This window comes from Salvelinus namaycush, chromosome 8, assembly GCF_016432855.1.
Source record: "Salvelinus namaycush isolate Seneca chromosome 8, SaNama_1.0, whole genome shotgun sequence".
Lineage (NCBI taxonomy): Eukaryota > Metazoa > Chordata > Actinopteri > Salmoniformes > Salmonidae > Salvelinus > Salvelinus namaycush.
In genome coordinates, this window is record NC_052314.1 from 27,231,086 (window position 1) to 27,252,771 (window position 21,686).

The following is a 21,686-nucleotide window of genomic DNA, read 5'->3' on the forward strand; positions in this document are numbered from 1 at the left end:
ACTGTATATGAGCTCACATGATAATATTCTATGCATTGCAGACAGTACTGTGGGGTATAATCGATACTGTAAACGCGCGCTTGGTTACGTGCTCGTTACCTATGTTTCACGTGGTGACGTTCCTAGCCTTGCCTGTATGTCTTTCACAGTTGGCGACAGGGATAGTGGAAATGTTTTCGACCCTGCCCGTGTGTACGAATATTTGGAGAAGATGACGATAAGCCCAATAACTTATTTGAACACCAAAGTCTCTTCATTATAAACGTGATACTGCTTAGAGTGACGTACATATCGTGATCTCCAGCCGAGAAAGAAGAAACGAAAAACCACACTGACACAGCCGCGGATTTTTGTGTGGCTGGGTAGCGCTAACGTTAGCTAGCTAACGTTAGCTAGCTAACGTTAGCTAGCTATGGAGGATATTAACTCAAACATCAACGCGGACTTGGAGGTGCGCAAGCTGCAGGACTTGGTAAAGAAACTCGAACAGCAAAACGAGCAGCTCCGTAGTCGGTCTACTCTATTGTCTTCGTCTGGAGCAGTGTCAGGAAACCATAGACCCCTTAGTGCTGGATATGACTCACCCCTGTCAGCCGCCTCGGCGGCGGGGCTGGCCGGCTTCCCTGGGGTGGGGTTCAGCGGAACGGGTGCCTATGGAGGGCTTTTGGAAAACTCCCGTTGTTTGAGCCCCAGACTGTCATATGATGGCATCAGTTTCAGGAAAGCATATGAGGGCGAGGGGGCATCGGCTGCCACCTCTTTCACTGGCATCAATTCGTACTTTACTGACGCAGGGGAAACACTGGGTTTTATGGATGAAGGGGAAACTTCAATCTTGGATGAAGTAGACATCCTCGATCTTGAAGACATGGATTGTCTGAACGAAGATGAAGACAGCTGGTGAGTGATACACCATCTGTAATTCAAGTAGCCTGAGGGTTTTTCGAACAACGAGAACACAACAGTACGCCCTAATGCATTTAGCTAGTCAACCAGTGTGCCTATCATGCGCCCATATGTGACATCTCCACAGCCGAGGGCAGCTGTTCCAGACATTATCAACGATGACAAACCCTTGGGGAGGGAAATAATCCTCGCTGAAATTGCGCCATAGGAATGCACAGCACGGCCATGTTGTCAATACAATAGTTTGCCACAGACAGAGGTCATCACACACCGCAGACCGATTGTCTGCCGTTCGTTCTTGATTACTGAGTGGGTGAGGGGTGGTGGATGGAATTAAATCCGAATGGAAATTGGATCACGTATGGGGACTGTCAAACCACCTGCACTTGTCACATTACATCCTGATCAATATTGTATCAGTAGAACTTGGCATTCATTGTTCTGTGGGTGCTGCTGTGCTTGGACTAATCACACCCCTTTACTATTAGGCCTTAGTCATAATGTTTGCATTTTAGTGGTCTTGTTTACTCTGTCAAATGATGTACCATAAAAGCTAGTTGTTAGTTAACTATGTTAATTAACAGTTCGTATGGTGGCCATTTGCACTATTTTGGTGACATAGCAGAAGGCTGTCAGGTGGGAAGAGAAGTGTGCAGGTGGGAAGAGAAGTGTGCACAGTGAAATTTAAAGTTGTTTACCCAACCAAAGGCTATGGGGAAACAGCCACAACCATGGTTTACCTTCATTGTTAGGAGGACTATCAATACTAATACACACCATCCACTAGTCTAGTGTATGAAACGAGGTTGAGGGGAAATCATTGCCTACTAGGCCTAAATGATTATGACAATGTTATAGTACTTGAATTGTTGTAATAGCCAGGCCCAGCCACAGTTTTTAGCCACGCCAAACTGAATCTCAGGATCATGTATTGTTTGCTGTGCACTGACTGAGCATTTGTGGTTTATAGGGTTAGGTCGCTTACACAGATGACCTTTTAGAAGTATAGCCTAATCCTTGAAACTGGAGATGTTTAATTGGATTTGTGAGGCAGAACAAATCTCACTGCTGATCCCAACCTGAGGAAATCCCTGAAACAGTTGTAGAGAGTGATGAGACTTCGCTGACGTGAAATAAGCCCTGTTTATAAATGAGATGTTGTAGTTTTGTTTAGTAGAGCAGTATGAATCATTAGCCTATAATGAGGAAGCTGGGTCAGTGTTCATTTCTCTCCCCCTCTCATTCTCTGAAAGATAGGCCCTTGTCTGCCATGGTGCGGTTAGTAGGATAGGGTTTTTATTGGCATATTATGGGCCTCTTGAGGGTAATTTAATGGTAATGGCTTGTGCTTTAGGTCAAGGCCTAGGTCGGAGGCGGCCAGCTATAGAAAGGAGATACAGTAACTAATTATGGCCAGACTGTCAGGTTAGTAATACTGCATGGGCTCTGGCAGCCCCTGGTCATTTAATCAGATGAAATGAGCCTTTCCCATAGCCTGACTCAGTGTGTGAGTTTGCCTGCCCTATGTGAATGTATTAGATACAGAAACATCTTCGACTACTCTTCAATATTTGGAAGAGAGGATAGAGGAAGCATGACTGGGAAGTTTACTGTGGCCTCTTAGTACCAGTTCCTTGTTGCCCCTCTAACCCAATCCCCACAGACTCCACTGGTGGTCTCTCTGCCCTCTGGCTGGTGATACACACAGGATTACCCATAGTACTACTGATTGATGGCTTGCCAGTCCTGGTCATAGATTCCCATAATCCCTGAATTAGCATCAGACTGAATTTGCAGGGCCGTCTGGTCCTGCAGCTATTTGACGACAGCACAGCACCATCCTGCTGTTAAGCTTTTCATTCTAAAATACAGTTAGGAGGATCCAGCCAGACACATGTTTACAGGATAATTAGGCGAAGCTATATATAAAACCATAGCAATGTGGATGTGACAGAGCTTTAATTATGCCTAATGCTAGAGTGATAGGTCTTCAAGTTCTGGTTGAATTTGATTCTTTAAATGTTATGGATTACAGTCAGATTCTCCATGTGGCATACTTTTAGAATGCCCATAATGTATTGAATCTAGGCCTACATTTTTCTGTTTACTAGTAGGCTTTAGTGTTATTGTTGTTTAGTTGAGGACTCTCATGTGGGAGGTTTTCTCTGCCGCTGAGACAAAGCTGACTCAGATTCCTCTTCCTGGTACAGGCACTTTCTCTCTTTCTCTCTCTCAGTATAAAGCAGGCTTAAGTATCAGCCGTAGCAGCTGTGATGAGATGTAGGCCAAAGCAGGTTATAACACTCACCAAACCTGCATCGCCCCTCATCACATCTATTTCCACTGATTATCATCAGGTCTCTTACCTTATTGATTGTTGTCATCATTATCCCAGCCAGCCTCAGCCTGCCTTGCCTGGTTAGCAATTTGTCCACTGGACAGCATTATATTCATGAAGGAGGGCTGGTGAAGTCGTGAAGAGGGCACGACAACGCCTATTCCCCTTCAGGAAACTGAGAAGATTTGGCATGGGTCCTCAGATCCTCAAAAAGTTCTACAGCTGCATCATCGAAAGCATCCTGACTGGTTGCATCACTGCCTGGTATGGCAACTGCTCTTCCTCCGACCGCAAGGCACTACAGAGGGTAGTGCATACGGCCCAGTACATCACTGGGGCCAAGCTTCTTGCTATCCAGGACCTCTATACCAGGCGGTGTCAGAGAAAGGCCCTAAAAATTGCCAAAGACTCCAGCCACCCTAGTCATAGACTGTTCTCTCTGCTACCGCACAGCAAGCAGTACCGGAGCACCAAGTCTAGGTCCAAAAGACTTCTTAACAGCTTCTTCCTCTAAGCCATAAGACTGCTTAACAGCTAATCAAATGGATACCCAGACTATTTGCATTGGCCCACACCCCTTTTTTTACACTCCTGCTACTTGCTGTTTATTATCTATGCATAGTCACTTTACCCCTACCTACATGTACATATTACCTCGACTAACCTGTACCCCCGCACCACACACATTTTTACTTTAGTTTATTTAGTCAATATTTTTTCTTAACTGCATTGTTGGTTAAGGGCTTGTAAATAAGCATTTCACTGTAAGTCTACTACACCTGTTGTATTCGGTGAATGTGACAAATAATGTTATTTTACATGATTTGTTCACCTTGCAAAAGGGCCGTGAATGAGCAAATGTTAGCTAATGCATTTTCACCTACAGGGAAGACCAAGGGCAAGCAAACGTTGTTCCTCAATAAACAAAACACAGGAACAAAGTTTCCAGCGCTACTTTTAAACGTGTGTATTTTTGTGTGCATTGTCCATTGACGTGTGTGTGTTGATGTGTGTTGTGTTCGTCCAGGCTGTATGAGGCGAAGCTGAACAGCCCTTGGCAGAAAGCCTTGAGTCCCATCGTGTGGTGTCGCCAGGCTCTGGACAACCCCAGTCCTGACATGGAGTCAGCCAAGCGCTCCCTCATCCACAGACTGGACCTCACCATGTCAGGTACTGTCACCTCGCTCCTCTCCATTCTCCTCCTCTCCTGTTTCCTCTCTTCTCTCCCCTCTCGCTTCTCCCCTCGCTTCTCCCAGCTTTGCTCCAAACAAGTGTGCACACATCTAGGACAAATATGCTTTTGTTTTGTAGTAGGAACTATGCTGTATGAGTGTATGTATTACATTATCATGGCCAGTGTGCCTGTGGATTCTATCTATGTCCCTCTGCGTATTATGACAGCTAAATATAGACAATCAGGACAGCAAGGCTAAAGTGAGACCAGTTCCATTTTTACAGAGGTATGCTCATGTGACGCACATATCGTATCCAGCAACAGTTTGTTGAAGGTCGCTATCCCTAAACCTGCGTGTGCTCCGTAACGGTGACTGATCACGTGGCACTGGGGGTGTTACGCAACACCCCCAGTCATAGACCCCCTGGGCAGACAGACCGCACCCGCAGGACCATGGGGTTCCTGTCCTGACATGGAGTCAACAGCTGACCTGTTCCCCTCACATCCCCTTCCTGCGAGTGCCCTTTGAAGTTATGTATCACACTGAAGTTCAACTCCGACTGTTCATAGACCACAACAGGCTCTAAGGCTCCGGTGGGTGACCCATACATACTATGGATGAGTGTTACTTGGGTGATGGGTGGTGTTGATATCCTCGTAAGGAGAGGATAATGTTACTCATTCATTTGGACATCTAATGCTTAAAATCACTGACCGTGCCCCCCTCCACCTCACTCCAAAGGCAAAGGGAGGTTCTAGAGATCAATCAGCTGGTTGCTTTTTGCACTGCTTATTATCAGCAACAGGTCAATAAATTATTTAGGTATGTGTGAACAAGCAAAAAACAGCAATGCAGGCTATATAGCTCTTGTACAATATGCAGGTAACAAAAGGTTAAAGGACCCACCTGCTGACTAGCTTCTAACTGCCTATACCTGAGGGGAGGGGAGGTAGGCAGCTGTCAGACAGTTTCAAACAGGCCCAAATGACTGCTTTTCGACCGCAGGATGAGCAGAGCGGGCCTAGGCGTGTTCTATGCATCTACTAAGAGTCTTGTGTGGCTGTACTGTATGTTGGGCTCCTCAGTGACACACCCTCTCGGGAGTGTGAAAATCTGTTGCCATGGCATCGTGTGAGGACTGTTTCCACGGGTGAAGGAATTTCACAAAGCAGGGCATCGTGTCTGGCTCATGACTAACTTAATACACAGCTTGACAGTACATTTGTACCACATCATAGGATTATTTTCAATGCTTTGAAATGCTTATGGAAGACCCTTTCAGAGGGCTTAGCCTTCAATGTCCATGAGAAACTCCCAAACTGTTGGAAGGCCCAGGGTGATTGCTTGCATACTGAAATGTGAATGTGTGTGGGTACTTTTGTTTTAGCTTGTCCATGGTAACCAAGCGTGTGTCTTTAGACTCCCTGTGAAATGTAAGCAATGAGATCCCTTAAATGCCATGCCCCAGTTACATAACAAACTGGAAGCAGGGACAAATAGTTTTTTATTTTTCAGCATAGTCGAGTTAAATAAATGTATTAGACACTATCTAGTTTCATTAGTGAAGTGTTATCAAACGTTTAGAAATTCAAAAATCTATTCTGGGCATTGTCATGACATTATAACACTGAAAGCGTAGCAGGAAGTAAAGAATGGCCCGGGCCGGGGACTCTCCTGACAGTACCAGTCCTGTAATGCTGGGCTAGATTCAGAATGGAGCCTTCTGAACAGTGCTTTGACAAACGTCCACAGATTCCACCCACACAGTTCTTCTCTACAGCAGAAAGTACCTAATCCCAAGCTGATAGGCCAGCTATCTAGCCATGCTCACCCTAACATGTAGCTACTGTTTCAGTACTTAAGCTATAATGGACTGGATATTTCCGCCTTCTCTAAGTCATGCTCTTTCAGTTGTTCATCTCTCCCCTCATTTTATTTCTCTCCTTGAGCCACACAATAAAGGCTTCTGTTGCCCTCTCCTCATGTGAAATGCCCCTAGCTAGCTGGCCCAGTCCATCTCAAGAACCCTTTTTCACTTTAAGGAGCGTTCAATGACGGGTATTGTTTGACTTTTCTCTGTCCATCTGAGCTGTTTAATCGGACCTGGCAATCTCTGGGTTTGCCTGTTCTGTCCTGTCTGTCACTGACGCCATGCTGTCTAGGCTAATTCCAGGGGAAACTGAAGGTCCTGCAGCCAAACCATCAGCTGGGAAAGATCTTTTATTACAGCTAGTATCTTGGCTACAAATGAATGGAAATAGCGGTTTTGCTCCTGATGATCTTTTCTGGCTTGCCTATGAAGTTAAGCAGGGTTGGTCCTGGTCGACCTCTGGATGGGAGACCAGATGCTACTGGAAGTGGTGTTGGAGAGGCAGTAGGAGGCACTCCTTCTTCTGGACCTCAAAAAATATCTCAATACCCCAGGACAGTGATTGGGGACATTGCCCTATGTAGGGTCCCGTCTATCGGATCGAACGTTAAACAGGTGACCTGACTCTGTGGTCACTTAAGATCCCATGGCACTTATCGTAAGAGTAGGGGTGTCCTAGGTTGTCCACCTAATCATCCCCAGCTTCCAATTGGCTCATTCATCCCCTTTCCTCTCCCCTGTAACTATTCCTCAGGTCATTGCTGTAAATGAGAATGTGTTCTCAGTCAACTTACCTGGTAAAATAAGGGTTAAATAAACGTCATAGTGTTATGGAATGGTTTTAGCATGAAGGGAGAATGTGTTAAATGTCGCGTAAGTATGATCATTTATATTGCATGTATTTACCTATCTATTTTTTTAGGCCTCGGGCAAGATTTCTAGTTTTTTTTGTTGTTGCATGGTTTGTTTTAGGACACAGTATTTTAGGACGACACTATTTTAGTTGGTCCTTGTGCTGCAAATCCCTGCTGAGACCCAGCCAGCAACACACTGACTATAGGCTGTCTCCAATCTCCTCCTCCTGATTTACTGTAGAGCTAAGCTGCTCCATCTGATCACCTCCTAGCCCTTAAATCATTCACCCCTAGCCTGGCACCAAAGGATACATGGGGGAACAGCACTGAATGCACCCTCTGAACCGCTGTCCTTTCCTTGTGGTTTGTAAGTCTACAACTGCAGTAATCTCCCCATTGGGAGCACCTGATAGATGTCCACTTTAGGGGTCACACACTCCGCTATGTCTGTCTCCAGAGGTCAGAGCTTGACCCCCACGATGCGTTGTCAGGGCTTGTGTTCGGCGTCACGGCGGACACATGGAGGTGCCACTCCGAGGCAGGTAACTCCCTCCTTTAACTCACCGTGTTTGATCCCTGTCAGCTGTCTCTGTGTGCGAGAACCTATATCCTGTATGTAGGCCTATAGGTATAATGTTGATCATACCACAACACAACTGTTGTACATATCTGACCTATAAAGAGTGCGCTCTCAGCACTGGGAGTCTGGACAGAATCTTTCCTACAGACGCCTCTGTCTCTGGTGAGGTCCTGGTTTTAGATAAGTCCGTGCTAATCTCAGTGTCTGACCTATCTGCGAATCCACAGAGGACAAAGTGATTGAGAGGTGTGTACGTCTGTGGTCGAGTGCTTGTGTCCCTGGTTAAGGCTTAAGCATACAGGTGGTACTGCGGTAGTGTCATGTTGTGATCCTAGTATCCCTCAATGGCTGATCTCTGAAGGAAGTGAGTGAGTTGAGTGGACATGTTATTTCCTAAATAATGCGGTAGGGCCGTGTACAGAGCATCAAAAGATGAGATGGAGGGAGGAAAGGAGGGAAGAAAGGAGAGCGAGTTGATAATAAAAGGCTTCTTTCCAGTCATCATCCAGCTGTGTAACCACATGGAGGGAGGGAGGGAGGGAGGGAGGGAGGGTGATGAGCAAACAAGTGGCCCTGGAGATTGGAGTGTATGCAGCACTGCGGGCAGAGCTGTCCCTAGTGGGACTGCAGTATAGCAGTCAACATTGATGGCCATTGGCCAGTGAGTCGTATCCCTGTCAGAGCAGCCAGGCCTGGTCTAATGGCTGAGCTGAGGCAGGCTCCATGGTTAGCCTGCCTACCTGGGACTAACTGACTGACTGGCAGGCTGTATGGAGTCTCTGTGGATAGCTGGGTATCACAGTGCTGCATTGTGCTGCTCTGACTGTACTACTGAGTGAATGGGCCGTATTGTTAACTCTTTCTTCAGTCCATGATAAAGACGCCTACGACTGCCATACGATTTAAGTGACTCTAGAATGTGCACCAGTTCCAACACACTAGAGAGGAGAGGACTCTGAGAGACGGTGTGTGACTGTGTGCACATTAGTGGTTGGTATAATGCAGCTTGTGTATGTCAGCTGGCTCACATTGAGTACGCTTGCAGTCCCAATAACAATTCGATATTCAACTGATTATGTCAGTATTCAGATTATGCAATAGTCATGTAAACACCATACTTATCTTAATCGGCGTAAGGTCAAAATCTAAGTAAGCATACGGCGATTAAAAGACCTGCTTTTCTGAGCAGTCTTTTGAATTATTAGGACATGTAAACACCTTAAATGGGTGTTCCAGCGGTGTATTTGATCTGTGCATCTGCTAGCACCAGTCACGCGAGCCTCCCTCTTTAGGGCGAGTGAAGTGAGTTCGGATCAACAGAATTTATGCGTCTTAGAAGAAGTTTTCACGTACAAACTGTACATGTCTGAACTCCGAATCAAATCGAAGATGGTTCACTGTGGTAGAACGTTTATTTTGAGTGGCGATTTTCTGCATTGTTATCAGAGTGCCGTCAGGTAGCTTGATTTCAGATGTGTCCATGTAAACAGGATTATTAGGGAAATTGTTATTTTTGGCAAAGTATGTACGTGTTTTAATCGAACTGTTATATTAATCGGACTATTCACAGTAATCGCATTGTGTGCATTTAACCGCACTCACTGTGATTAAACTACTCCCTCGAAGGGGGCAACCTGTAATGCCTGCAATGACTTCCCATGTAAGATATTATCTCAGTGAATAATTGGTCATTACGGTGTAGATTGCTGGCTGTACAACAATCCTTTATGTGATGTAGTTATAGGCTATCAAATCACAGTTTATTGGGAAGTGTACACAGATTTGCAGATGTTATCGAAGGTGCAGCGAAATGCTCATGTTTCTAGCTCCAAATGTGCAGCAATACAAAACAATACACACATAATCCAAAAAGTTAAAAGAAATTAAGAAATATCAGAACTAGCAATGTCAGAGTCCTAGAAAAGGTGTGTACAGTAGTAGTTAAATAGGATGAGCCATGACCAGAATACAGTATATACTTATAAAGTGGGTAAAACAGTATGTAAACATGGTTAAAGTGACCAGTGTTCAACGACTATGTACATAAGGAAGCAGTCTCTAAGGTGCAGGGTAAAGTACTGGGTGGTAGCCAGCTAGTAACAGTGTCTAAAGTTCAGGGCAGGGTACTGGGCGGAGGCCGGCTTGTGGTGATTGTTTAATAGACTGACAAACAGCTTCTTTCGGTCCGAGCTTTGATGCACCTGTACTGTCTCCTCCTTCCATATGGTAGCAGGGTGAACAGGGCGTGGCTCGGTTGGCGAGGTCCTTGATGATCTTCTTGGCCTTCTTGTGACACCGAGTGCTGTAAATGTCCTGGAGGGCAGGCAGTGTTCGGCTGACCGCACCACCCTCTGGAGAGCTCTCAATGGTGCATCTGTAGAAGTTTGTGAGGGTCTTAGGGGCCCAAGGGGCCAAGCTGAATTTCTTCACCCACTGTCTGGGTAAAGGGACCATATCAGCACAGCATGTTCATAGCTATTCTCTTCTGTCTCCACAGCAAACAAGCGGAGGAGCCTGTATGGAAGTCCCTATAGTCCCCAGGTGAACTACGGAAGCCCATACAGCACAAACACAGTGAACAGCCCCTACAGCAGCGGCTTCAACTCCCCCTCCTCCACCCCCAGCAGGGTGCCCATCGTCAGACAGCAGCTGATGCCCCCTCTCCACCAGGGTACTGTACACAGGCTTTATATGCCAGTCTTTAACTCTCTCCTCTATCCCTTTATGTTCATTAAGTATGAATAATATAAATGTGTGTGTCCCAGCAGCTCACCAGCAGCAGCGTGGTGGCTCAGTAGAGAGAGAGAGGAACGCCCCACCGGTCAGCCCTCAGTCTTCAATAGACAGTGAGCTGAGCACCTCGGAGATGGACGAGGACTCTGTGGGATCCTCCACCACATACAAACTCAATGACGTCACTGATGTACAGATCCTGGCTCGCATGCAGGAGGAGAGTACGTACCATCTTCTAACTCTCTGTCCATTTGTCCACTATTACCAGAAACGACAGGGATTATTTTAACGACAAAAAACACAATATTTCTACCATTTTTAGATTTTGTGGCATAGAGAAAGCTATAAACAATACTCTGAGCAAAAGAGAATTTTTTAGGATTTTTACCCTCCAGATATTAATCCCAAAAGGTCTTAATGATGAAATGCCCATGCATGTTATGTTGTAAATGTGAACCTGAACTAATGCCTTGTCATTCATCGCTTCAGCCTACCTGCGCTGTTCCCAAGAATTTATGAAAACCTACTTGATAGGTCGATGTCCTCATTGTGGTTTTCCAGAAGTGTTTAATAAAGTTTTATGTACACACATTGTTCTATTTGGTAACACGTGTTTATTTGTCCTTGACTCCAACCCCATTCGATGCACGGAACGGATGGGGGTGGAGCAATGTCTGCATAAGTGTGCAAATTAAAAAACGCTCACAAAAGCTCTGACGGAAGGCCTGGCGGCCGATGAGTGACGCTTAATAAAGAACAGTGATACTAGCAAGAGCAGTGTGCGGTTTTCTCTCAGATTGTGAGTGTTTCTACTGACTTTCTTTGTACAGGCTGTACTAGCGCTTTATGTTCTGACCGTGTCCCTGTGTGTGTGTTTCCAGGTCTTCGGCAGGACTATGCTGCCACAGCTTCCAGGCGTAGCTCTGGTTCGTCCTGCCACTCTCTGAGACGCAGCACCTTCAGTGACCAGGAGCTGGACGCCCAGAGTCTAGAGGATGATGAGGAGGCTGTACACCCCGCCTTCCACCTCCCCTCAAACCGCTTCTCCCACTCCCCCAGACACTCCCCCCGTGCCTCCCCCAGGAACTCACCCCGCTCCCGCTCCCCAGCACGCTCCCTGGAGTACAACCACAGCCGGGGCTCCCCGCAGCCAATCATCAGCCGGCTGCAGGCGCCACGTCACTCCCTGCAGGGCCACGCCCCCCAAGACCTGCAGACCAATGTGGTGAAGAACGAAGGTAGGGGGGGGATTGAGTGACTAGACTAGAGAGGGGAAATGGTTTTGTGTTGGGGTTAGTTCATTGTTATGTGAAAGACAAACTATATGGATTCATATGGTCTATCCTTTCTGATTGAAATGAGGACCGTTGTGTATGGTATCTGTTCCGTCCTGTTTTCAGTTGTTTTCCTCTGCTGTGGTGTTTGTAGAGAAGCTGGGGCGTAGTCTTCCTAACCTGACCCGCTCCAACGTGGCCCAGCAGGGCCCAGAGCCCGTCAAGAACAGCAGGAGCTGTGAGTCCAACCTGCAAGTGCCAAACGGAAGCTCACCGAGACACCAGGCAGTCAGTCAGTCTGCCAGTGAGTACTACACACACACACACACACACACACACACACACACACACACACACACACACACACACAATATCCCTATCGCATGTTCACTCGGTAATCGCAATCCGAGACATGCTTTCATTTTCATATTCTGTCTTGTATACTGATAAATAATTGTTTCTGAAGCATATTCAACAGCAGCAGTGCAATGACAGGAGTGTGTTTCATGCTCCGCCTTATTAAACCTCTTGCTTTTTAGTGTCTTGGCTTTGATGGTTTGGGGATCTCGCTGTTTGATCGTTTTAATAATTTCTCCTTCCGTGCACTCTTCTCCTTTTTACCCAAATCAATTAGAATCAAGAGATTTAAAAGTAGGTTATTGTGAGGATTTATATTTAGAATGTAGAGAGAACTGAATAAAACACTGAATGCTCTTTAGAAATATCCACCAACGGAATTGGAACTGGAGTGGCCATTTACTATAATCCAAGAATGAGACAAAAACCCCCTCAGTGAATCAGTGGTGGTAGTGTTGTATTTTAATCCATATAACTAATCCCCACTCAGACACCTGAAGGAGAAACGGCTGCTGGACAAATTACATGTGTAATCTGTATCAGTTAATCTGTTCAACAGTTTTTTTATATACACTGATAATGAACTATGTGTAAGTGAAGCGGGCATGCCTGAGCTTGAATAGGACCACTTTGTGAATGTCCGTAGTGTTCTGTACTATCCTGTAGTGTGTCACTGTTGTATGGTTTTGCTCTTGACACTTGAGTCGTCTCCTGTACTTCGCTGGGCTTTTTCTGTCTGTGGTGGGCAGTATGACACCACTATCCCTGCCTCTCTATCTGACAGTAGAGCATGCGCTGCCTTTCACCCACCCCTCTCTTTCTACTGAGGCACTGGTAGTGGTTTGGCCTAGTGTTGGCCCAGCTGGGCTCTGGAAGTACTTTACCCCTGGCAGTCTCTCTCTCTCTCTCTCTCTCTCTCTCTCTCTCTCTCTCTCTCTCTCTCTCTCTCTCTCTGTCTCTGTCTCTGTCTCTGTCTCTGTCTCTGTCTCTGTCTCTGTCTCTGTCTCTGTGGACTGTGAATGTCTGGCTGCACTGCAGCACCCCATAGCATTTCAGGCTGCTCTTTTACCTTTGGCTGGTAACGACTATAAGCCCGGCTTGGCTGACTCACAGTGGCCTCACTGGCTACCACAACCCCTCCTGGCTGCCTGGTTCAACCCTATCTCATGTCCTCTTCTCCCTGGTCCACTAACAGTAACAAAACAGAAAGGATTGACTCTGTTTCTCCCCAACTGTCATCTCCATTTTTCCCCAGTAGCCCAGCACTCCTCCACTCCACTCCACTCCCGGTACTCTACCCCCCCTCGCTCCTCCCAAACAGGAACTCCCGCTCGATCCTTGCTGTCCCCGAAACCCAAACAACACCTCCAAAGCCCTTCTTCCCTCCGAGGTAACAGCCTGCCAGTGCCTGGGATCATCCACGTGATGAGTAAAGGGTCCCCTACATACACACACATCCTGAGTAATACACACATGATCACGTTCTTTACCAAAAGTAAAGCTTTTTACCGTGACTGGTTGGCTGTGTGACGTTCCTACATGTACTCGACCCAATACAAAGTGCCAGGAAATTTGGTACAGTTGTCTCCAGATGTGCAAGGCAAGTAATTGTTTTGTGGGATGGTCACTTCGTCAGGGTAGGCAGCTTCTGGGATGGTCGGGAGTCTAGTCCTGAACGGTTTTTTGAGTGTCTCCATGGTGTTCTTGTAGGATGGGCCTGTTGGGTCTGGTCTTAGCAGAACAGACAACTCATGTCTCCCCCCTAGTGGTGATGGTGAGAACCTGCTGAGAAACCCTGTGGCTCTGGAATGCCTTTGGGCTCTCAAACCTCAAGGCTGTTTCAGATTATGTTTAAAATAAATTCAGTTTCTGGTGGCACAGCTGATGTGGTTAGCCACATCGCAGTCATTCCTCTTTTTGGCAATGGTTGCTGATTGGTTGAATGACAAGATCAAGCGTAAGGTTCACATTTACACTGAACAAAAATATTAGCACAACATGTAAAGTGTTGGTCTCATGTTTCATGAGCTGATATAAAAGATCCCAGAAATGTTCCATACGCACAAAAAACGTATTTCTCTCAAATGTTGGCCACAAATTTGTTTACATCCCTGTTAGTGAGCATTTCACCTTTGCCAAGATAATCCATCCACCTGACAGGTCTGGCATATCAAGAAGCTGATTAAACAGCATGATCATTACACAGGTGCACCTTGTGCTGGGGGACACTAAAAGGCCACTCTAAAATGTGCAGTTTTGTCACACAACACAATGCCACAGATGTCTCAAGTTTTGAGGGAGCGTACAATTGGCATTCTGACTGCAGGAATATCCACCAAAGCTGTTGCCAGATAATTTAATATCCATAAGCCACCTCTAACGTTGTTTTAGAGAATTTGGTAGTCCATCCAATTGACCTCACAACCGCAGACCACATGTAACCACGCCAGCCCTGGACCTCCACATCCAGCTTCTTCACCTGCGGGATCGTCTGAGACAAGCCACCCGGACAGCTGATGAAACTGTCAGTTTGCACAACCAAATAATTTTTGCGCAAACTGTCAGAAACCGTCTCAGGGAAGCTCATCTGTGTGCTCGTCAATCCTCACCAGGGTCTTGACCTGACTGTAGCCTGATGTCGTAACCAACTTCAGTGGGCAAATGCTCACCTTCAATGCACGCTGGAGAAGTGTGCTCTTCACGGATGAATCCCGGCTTCAAATGTACCGAGCAGATGGCAGACAGCGTGTATAGCATCGTGTGGGCGAGCGGTTTGCTGATGTGAACAGATTGCCCTGGTGGCGGTGGGGTTATAGTATGGGCAGGCATAAGCTACGGACAACGAACACAATTGCATTTTATCGATGGCAATTTGAATGCACAGAGATACCGTGACGAGATCCTGAGGCCCATTGTCGTGCCATTCTTCCGCCGCCATCACCTCATGTTTAAGCATGATAATGCACACCATTATCATGGATCTGTACACAATTCCTGGAAGCTGACAATGTCCCAGTTCTTCCATGGCCTGCATACTCACCAGACATCTCACCCATTGAGCATGTTTGGGATGCTCTGGATCGACGTGTACAACAGTGTGTTCCAGTTCCCACCGATATCCAGCGACTTCGCGCAGCCATTCAAGAGGCGTGGGACAACATTCCACAGGCCACAATGAAACCAAGGAGATGTGACGCGCTGCATGAGGCAAATGGTCACACCAGATACTGACTGGTTTTCTGATCCACGCCCCTAAAAAAAAAATTCCAAGGTATCTGTGACCAACAGATGCATATCTGTTTTCCCAGTCATGTGAAATCCACAGATTAGGGCCTAATTCATTTATTTAAATTGACTGATTTCCTTATATGAACTGTAACTCAGTAAAATCTTTGAAATCGTTGCATGTTGCGTTTTATATTTTGTCCAGTGTACTTGAAGTTGTCCATGGATTAGTTTACGTATAGACCTGTATTGGTAACTAGGTGGTCTGCTTTTTAGTATAGGGCTCGAAGAGACTTTTTAGTCACAAGGTTCTTTTTCCATCCATAATCCTACACTTTCTTCTGATGTCCTGAATGAAGTCAAATCTCTCCTGTCTTCATCTTTTAGTCCATCTTTCCTGTTGCTTTGGAGAAGAAGGGGATTTCAGTGAGTATTCACTGATCATGCTCCCTACTTTTTATATATTGTGATTGTGCTCTCATGATGTGATGTGTTAATGTTGTGGTATTATCTGTGCCCTTCCTGTCACTAGAGGGCATGTGTGCCTCATCCTACACATGAACAAGCATCGTGGGAGTTTGTACAGTTTGTATAGACTTTATACATGACCTCGTTTTAATTCGTCGTTTTCTTTTTCTTGATTTTTATATGGTTATTGTGATTTCAATGCTAAATTCCATCACATTAGATTATTTGAAGATTGGTTCTGAATGCATATTAGGTGATGATCTCCATTTTTCTCATACACATTGTATTTGTATCATATGTGCCTCAGATCATTGTGTTGTTCATTGCTTGGAAGGCCACTGAGACCACAGACCTCTGTTGTGGGAATAATACTGTGTCATCTATAAGCCATCTCTTCATACTACAGTGTACTGTACTGACCTGTCTCCTCCTCTCTCTCTCCTGCCCCTCCAGTCCCTTCTCCCAGTAAGCTGCGAACCCCAGCCACCCCGTCTCCCCTGGCCCTGAGGCAGCCTGTAAAGGCCACGTCTACCCCTGGCTCTGGAGCCTCCACCCCCACACGCTCCCTGGGCCCAGCACGCAGCGGCCTGCCCCGGCCCAGTGCAGGAGGAGGAGGAGGTGGCATCCCTGTGCCTCGCAGCAAACTGGCCCAGCCAGTACGCAGGTAGGTACACACATTACACACAACTTCAAAGCAAGTTTAGTTGGTTACAGGTGTATCAGACTTTCTTTTACGCTTGCGTACTGGCAGAACTAATCTGTTTCTCTGGCTCTTCTCTTGCCCAGGTCTTTACCTGCCCCTCGGACCTACAGTAGCGGAGAGAACTGGAGAGAGGGCTGCTACTGAGGAGGGGAGGGGGGCACTGTTGGGGGCACTGTTGCTCTCTCATCAGCACAAAGAGGCATACAAACATTACAATGCAGCACTTTATCAACCAAGATTACTTTTACCATGAATCAAGAAACTATATCAAAGACACAAGTCACATTCTTCGTACTATCATGAGCAACATGATCTGAACAGCTGAAGCAACATGGTGTGTGTATCTGTGTGGAGAGGTTCTGAAAGGGCCAGGGTCCGTGCTATTCCGGTTCCTTAGGACGTCCCTACTAGTGGCCCGCAACTGCTAATAACCCATCCGGAACCGCCTGACAATATGTGAAAATCTGAGGTCCGCACCCGACCCTAACCCGCTAATATAGAAAATGCGCTGTATACCACATTCGAAACCAGCTAAACTATTTTTTGACAGGGGGTGCAGGATTTTTTTGTTGTTGCTTAATTTAGATATGTTTCTGCTTATAATTTCTAACATTTTAGTAGGCTATTTGTTAGTCAACTTGTCTAGAATTAGATACATGCAGCTTCTCTTCTTTCATTATATGTAGCCCTAGAAGACTAAGTAAATTAATCAGTAGAATGATCGCTTCAATCTAGTTGACATCGGTAAAGTTTTCTGTCATCTGTTCCTTTTGCGGATGAAAGACTTTTAGGGACCGGGGAGAAAATGCAATAACAAAAATATAAACAGGAACGATTTTCTGTGCAAAATTTTCTAAGGAAATTTGTAAGGAAATCGAACGCTGTGAAAAAGAGCTGTGAAAAAGAACAACGTCATATTTCTCCACTCCTGTTCCTGAGTCAAAATGTTGCCTACATTTGGTGTATAATTTTACTTCAGGAAATGCTTAATTCTGCAGGAGTTAATATTAAGGCTATGTGGGAGGTTGTGATTGTCAAATTTGTGTAGCGTCTCAATCATACGTAACATAAACATAGGTTTAGGGTAGGGATGTCCCAAGGGTCCTGTATAGCATTGACCAAGGGGCCAGGCAGGGCTGGCATGCGGAAGGGGCCAGGCAGGGCTTGCATGCGGAAGCCCAGAGATGCCAAAGAAACCAGCCGAGCTCCAGCTTCACTGCGCCTCCAGAGGGCACTGTCACATGCCTCGGGGTGTCTGTTCAGCCATCAGTCAATCACACAATGCTTCTCTCCATCTCTCCCTTACTCCTTCCCTCGTCTCTTTTATCTTTTCACCTCCCTCAGGTTGAAATGTTTCTACACATTTCTCTTTTTGCAGTCTGTTCTTAACAGATGCCTTGGTCAGAGATCTCTATGATGATGCTGTGCAGGTGAAGTGTTCCCTTAATGTTAAAGAAATGTTGTGAATGTTTTACGAAGTGAGCTCACCTCTGTATGGTTGTGTTGTCAAATCATAGTTTTTGTTCACTTGTGAAACAACTAGAATGTATTAATGTTTGTTTGGGACATTATTTATTCAAATAATTATTTAAAGAGTTCCTTTTCCAAATATACATTTTCAGCATTCGTTTTCTATTGATTTGAATAATTTGTAAGAAATTAACATTTTGAACCTCAACTGCAAAGCTTATTCTCCAAAGTCTTTTTAGATGGTTTAATAACAGGACATTTGTGTTTTTATGTTGAGAACTGGTAGAAACAGGCCAAAGCCCCATCTCTGACCTTAACCATAACTATGGCTTAACCTGGACTGACTATCACATATTTTCCAGAGCTGGGTAGTCAGTAGTCATGTCAAACTGGGCCAATCACTGGTAGCCGTCACAATCTCACTCCAAATCTACTTCTGGATTGGTTGGTTAGTTCCATCTGCTCTCCCACATTAGATTAATGTGCAGTTACAATATCTACTGTATAGTCAGACATGCTCCCACTAAAACATATAGAATTCCACACTTGTAACCCTGAGATCTGAGCATGCAGCAAAGGCTTGATGTAGTTCATTTAAAACCTGCAACAATATTGTGTGAGTGTATGTTATGTCAAGATGGAGAGAATAAATGATCATGACATCTTAAGTAAGATAATAATGGAAGTTCAATAAGTTAGTGGCCATTTGCCTCTTGTGCTTTAAAATGAATCAAAGAGGAGTGCCGAGATTCATAGGGATGGTATTGGTGTGCCAGAAATTATCAAACTAGTGCCTATTCATTTAAAGTTTCACTTTATTTTGAATGTGCTTTTATTTGTTCATTTATCATTATGTGCCAATAATGTCTTGGTTTACCAATATAATTTGTGTCTTTGCATTTCTGCTTGATTTTGTAATTGTATCAACAATGCATTTATAATTGCTTGTGTATAATATGCGCCATGATATTTATAACAAATGACTCTCATTCTGTAAATGAAACTATTTAAGAGAGAGGTGCCTCTGTATGTCAAGGTTTGGATTTAGTGGAAAACTTGGCTAGTGTTGCAAAAAATACATGCTTCACCATTTTGGGATAGTTTTTGTTAATTCACCTTTTTATATTCACCAACATGACATTCGGGGTTGGATTCAATTCGTATTGCATAAGCATCGCGGAAGATCCGTGTTGAAATTTAAAGGCAATGTTCCCGCGTCCACAGAGACTATGTTCTACATTCACGCTGCATATGTCGGTTCAATCGGAAATTACCTTTACATTACATTAACACGGATGTTCTGCGATACGGGTTGAATCCAGGCCTCAGATTCCCTGTATAAACTCACATTTCAAATTTAAAAAGTTGAGAAACTGCTGTCTACTGTGTCATGAATGGGTCAATTTTATTATGGTTGGGGCCAATTTCATTCAAACTCTTGTCATTTCAGTCGGGGCCGGCGCCAGAAGGAATCAGTTGATGGGCACATTTTTTCACTGTACCTCCCATGTGTGCACGCACGTGTGCGATCAATTTTATTTTTTAAATGGGTGTTATAATGAACACCATAGGCAGGCAGCTCATGAGTTTCAAGTTTGGAGAAGCTTACAATTTATCCTACCATTTCTACTGATCTGCGTGCCAGTTATTATTTTATATGTGCATTATTGTGGAAAACTTTTTAAATTCAATACCATTTCGTTGCTCAATAATTGTCATGTGGCTAATCATCAATCTGAAGTAAAACGATCATCTAAAAGTTAGAATTCAACTAAAGGAGAGCACCAGCCTCTGCCATATGGACACATTGATAATGTAAACTGTGATCCATTGGCGGCTAAAAAAATAAGCGCAACTCCGAGATAGGCTTGCTGCCGCATTGGCCTATAGGCTATAACTTAATCAATTAAGTAAAATATATAGGCCTAAACCCGACATTAAAACAGTAGAAAATATTTCACAATCTCTACTCTGCCTGTCTGCCTCCCTTTCTATCTGTCTTGACTTGAGCTATTGCTAAGTGCAACATTGTATCAAATTGTCAACATTGTATCAACTAGCCTTTTCTGGTCCCTCAGAGTTTTGTGCACCAGTGAGCTCGGGACAGATGGCTGTTTTTTTTTCTATTACATTTTCCCTGGATATATGGAATCATCAGATCATGATACACTACAGTATACAGTACCAGTCAAACATTTGGACACACCTACTCATTCAAGGGATTTTCTTAATTTTTACTATTTTCTACATTGTAGAATAATAGTGAAGACATTTTCATGGTTCGGGCCAGGCCCCTTAGTTCCAATGAAGGAAAATCTTAATGTTACAGCATATAATGACATTCTAGACAATTCTGTGCTTCCAGCTTTGTGGCAACAGTTTGGGGAAGGCCCTCTCCGGTTTCAGCATGACAATGCCCCCGTGCACAAAGCGAGGTCCATACAGAAATAGTTCTTCGAGATCGGTGTGGAAGAACTTGTCTGGCCTGCACAGAGCCCTGACCTCAACCCCATCTAACACCTTTGGGATGAATTGGAACGCTGACTGCGAGCCAGGCCTCATCGCCCAACATGAGTGCCCGTCCTCGCTAATGCTCTTGTGGCTGAATGGAAGCAAGTCCCCGCAGCAATGTTCCAACATCTAGTGGAAAGCCTTACCGGAAGAGTGGAGGCTGTTATAGCAGCAAAGTGGGGACCAACTCCAGATTAATGCCCATGATTTTGGAATGAGACGTTCGATGAGCAAGTGTCCACATACCTTTGGTCATGTAGTGTATTTTGCTCTTTCACACCGAGGCTTGGTGATTATCGAGGCCGGAAGTGTTGGAGAGATTTTTCAAATACTGAGGAACTAATAATTTGCTGCAATTGATGATTTAAAAAAAAAAACAGGCTTTGTTGACTTACTGTGTGAAGTGAAGAAAACATTTCTGAGAAACTCATCTTATTAGTGGTGGACGTGGTGAGTTATGACAATCAGAAATCAGACATTGCCAAATGGGCACTTTCCTACTTTTGCATGCAGGCTATGAAGTAGGCCTACTTCTGTGTATGCTCAGGCGTACATGCTCCCTCAAGTTATCAGGAAAGAGAAACCAGACACATGCTCACATGGAGAACTCCAAACAAAATACAATGGAAAAAATGACAAAACTCATAATGGTTATGAAATGGACGTGTTTCTCACAAGTGTAGCAGGTTGTGAACTCAGCAAACAACGTTTCCAGTCCGAGAATGAGAACAGTAGGCCTAAATACACCATTAACAGAAATGAATATAACCAAATGATGGGGGATTAAAGGTACATGTACTAGGTCTGGTGACAGGTATAGGGGATTTTTTTTTTTACGTACATATAAAGGGCAAACAATTCACACAAAGAAACAATGAATGGCAAGAATTGGCGGGAGAGAGCTGAGCACGTTCTGGAGAGCTGAGTGCATGCATTCTGGAGAAAGACCCTCCTTCCTTCTTGTCTCAACATTTTAAATTATCCTAAACACACATTCTCTTCACACATATTTTAGATGCTATTCACTAACAGCACAGCTAGACCTACTGCCATGCACACTACCCAAATTGTGGGTTTACCAAAAAGAACTACACGCTTGTGATCTTTTTTTATTTTTAAAAGCGAATGATCCTCTGTGTCTAAGTCATGCTTCCTGGTGTAGTATTTTGAATGATTTTATTTAGACAGGAGTAATTATATAATGTTGGCAACATCAATTTAC

At 44.8% G+C, this 21,686-nt stretch overlaps 1 protein-coding gene across 1 annotated transcript; it reads left to right on the top strand.

The window, feature by feature from the left end:
* Positions 1-387: 387 nt before the first annotated feature.
* LOC120052574 (SLAIN motif-containing protein 2-like) lies at positions 388-19,422 on the top strand. The gene is made up of 8 exons (XM_038999560.1): positions 388-900; positions 4,272-4,414; positions 10,221-10,394; positions 10,492-10,677; positions 11,338-11,694; positions 11,885-12,034; positions 16,234-16,444; positions 16,567-19,422. Exons 1-8 carry the CDS (start codon positions 413-415, stop codon positions 16,625-16,627), a joined length of 1,770 nt encoding a protein of 589 aa, XP_038855488.1. The 5' UTR covers positions 388-412; the 3' UTR covers positions 16,628-19,422.
* The last annotated feature ends 2,264 nt before the right edge of the window (positions 19,423-21,686 follow it).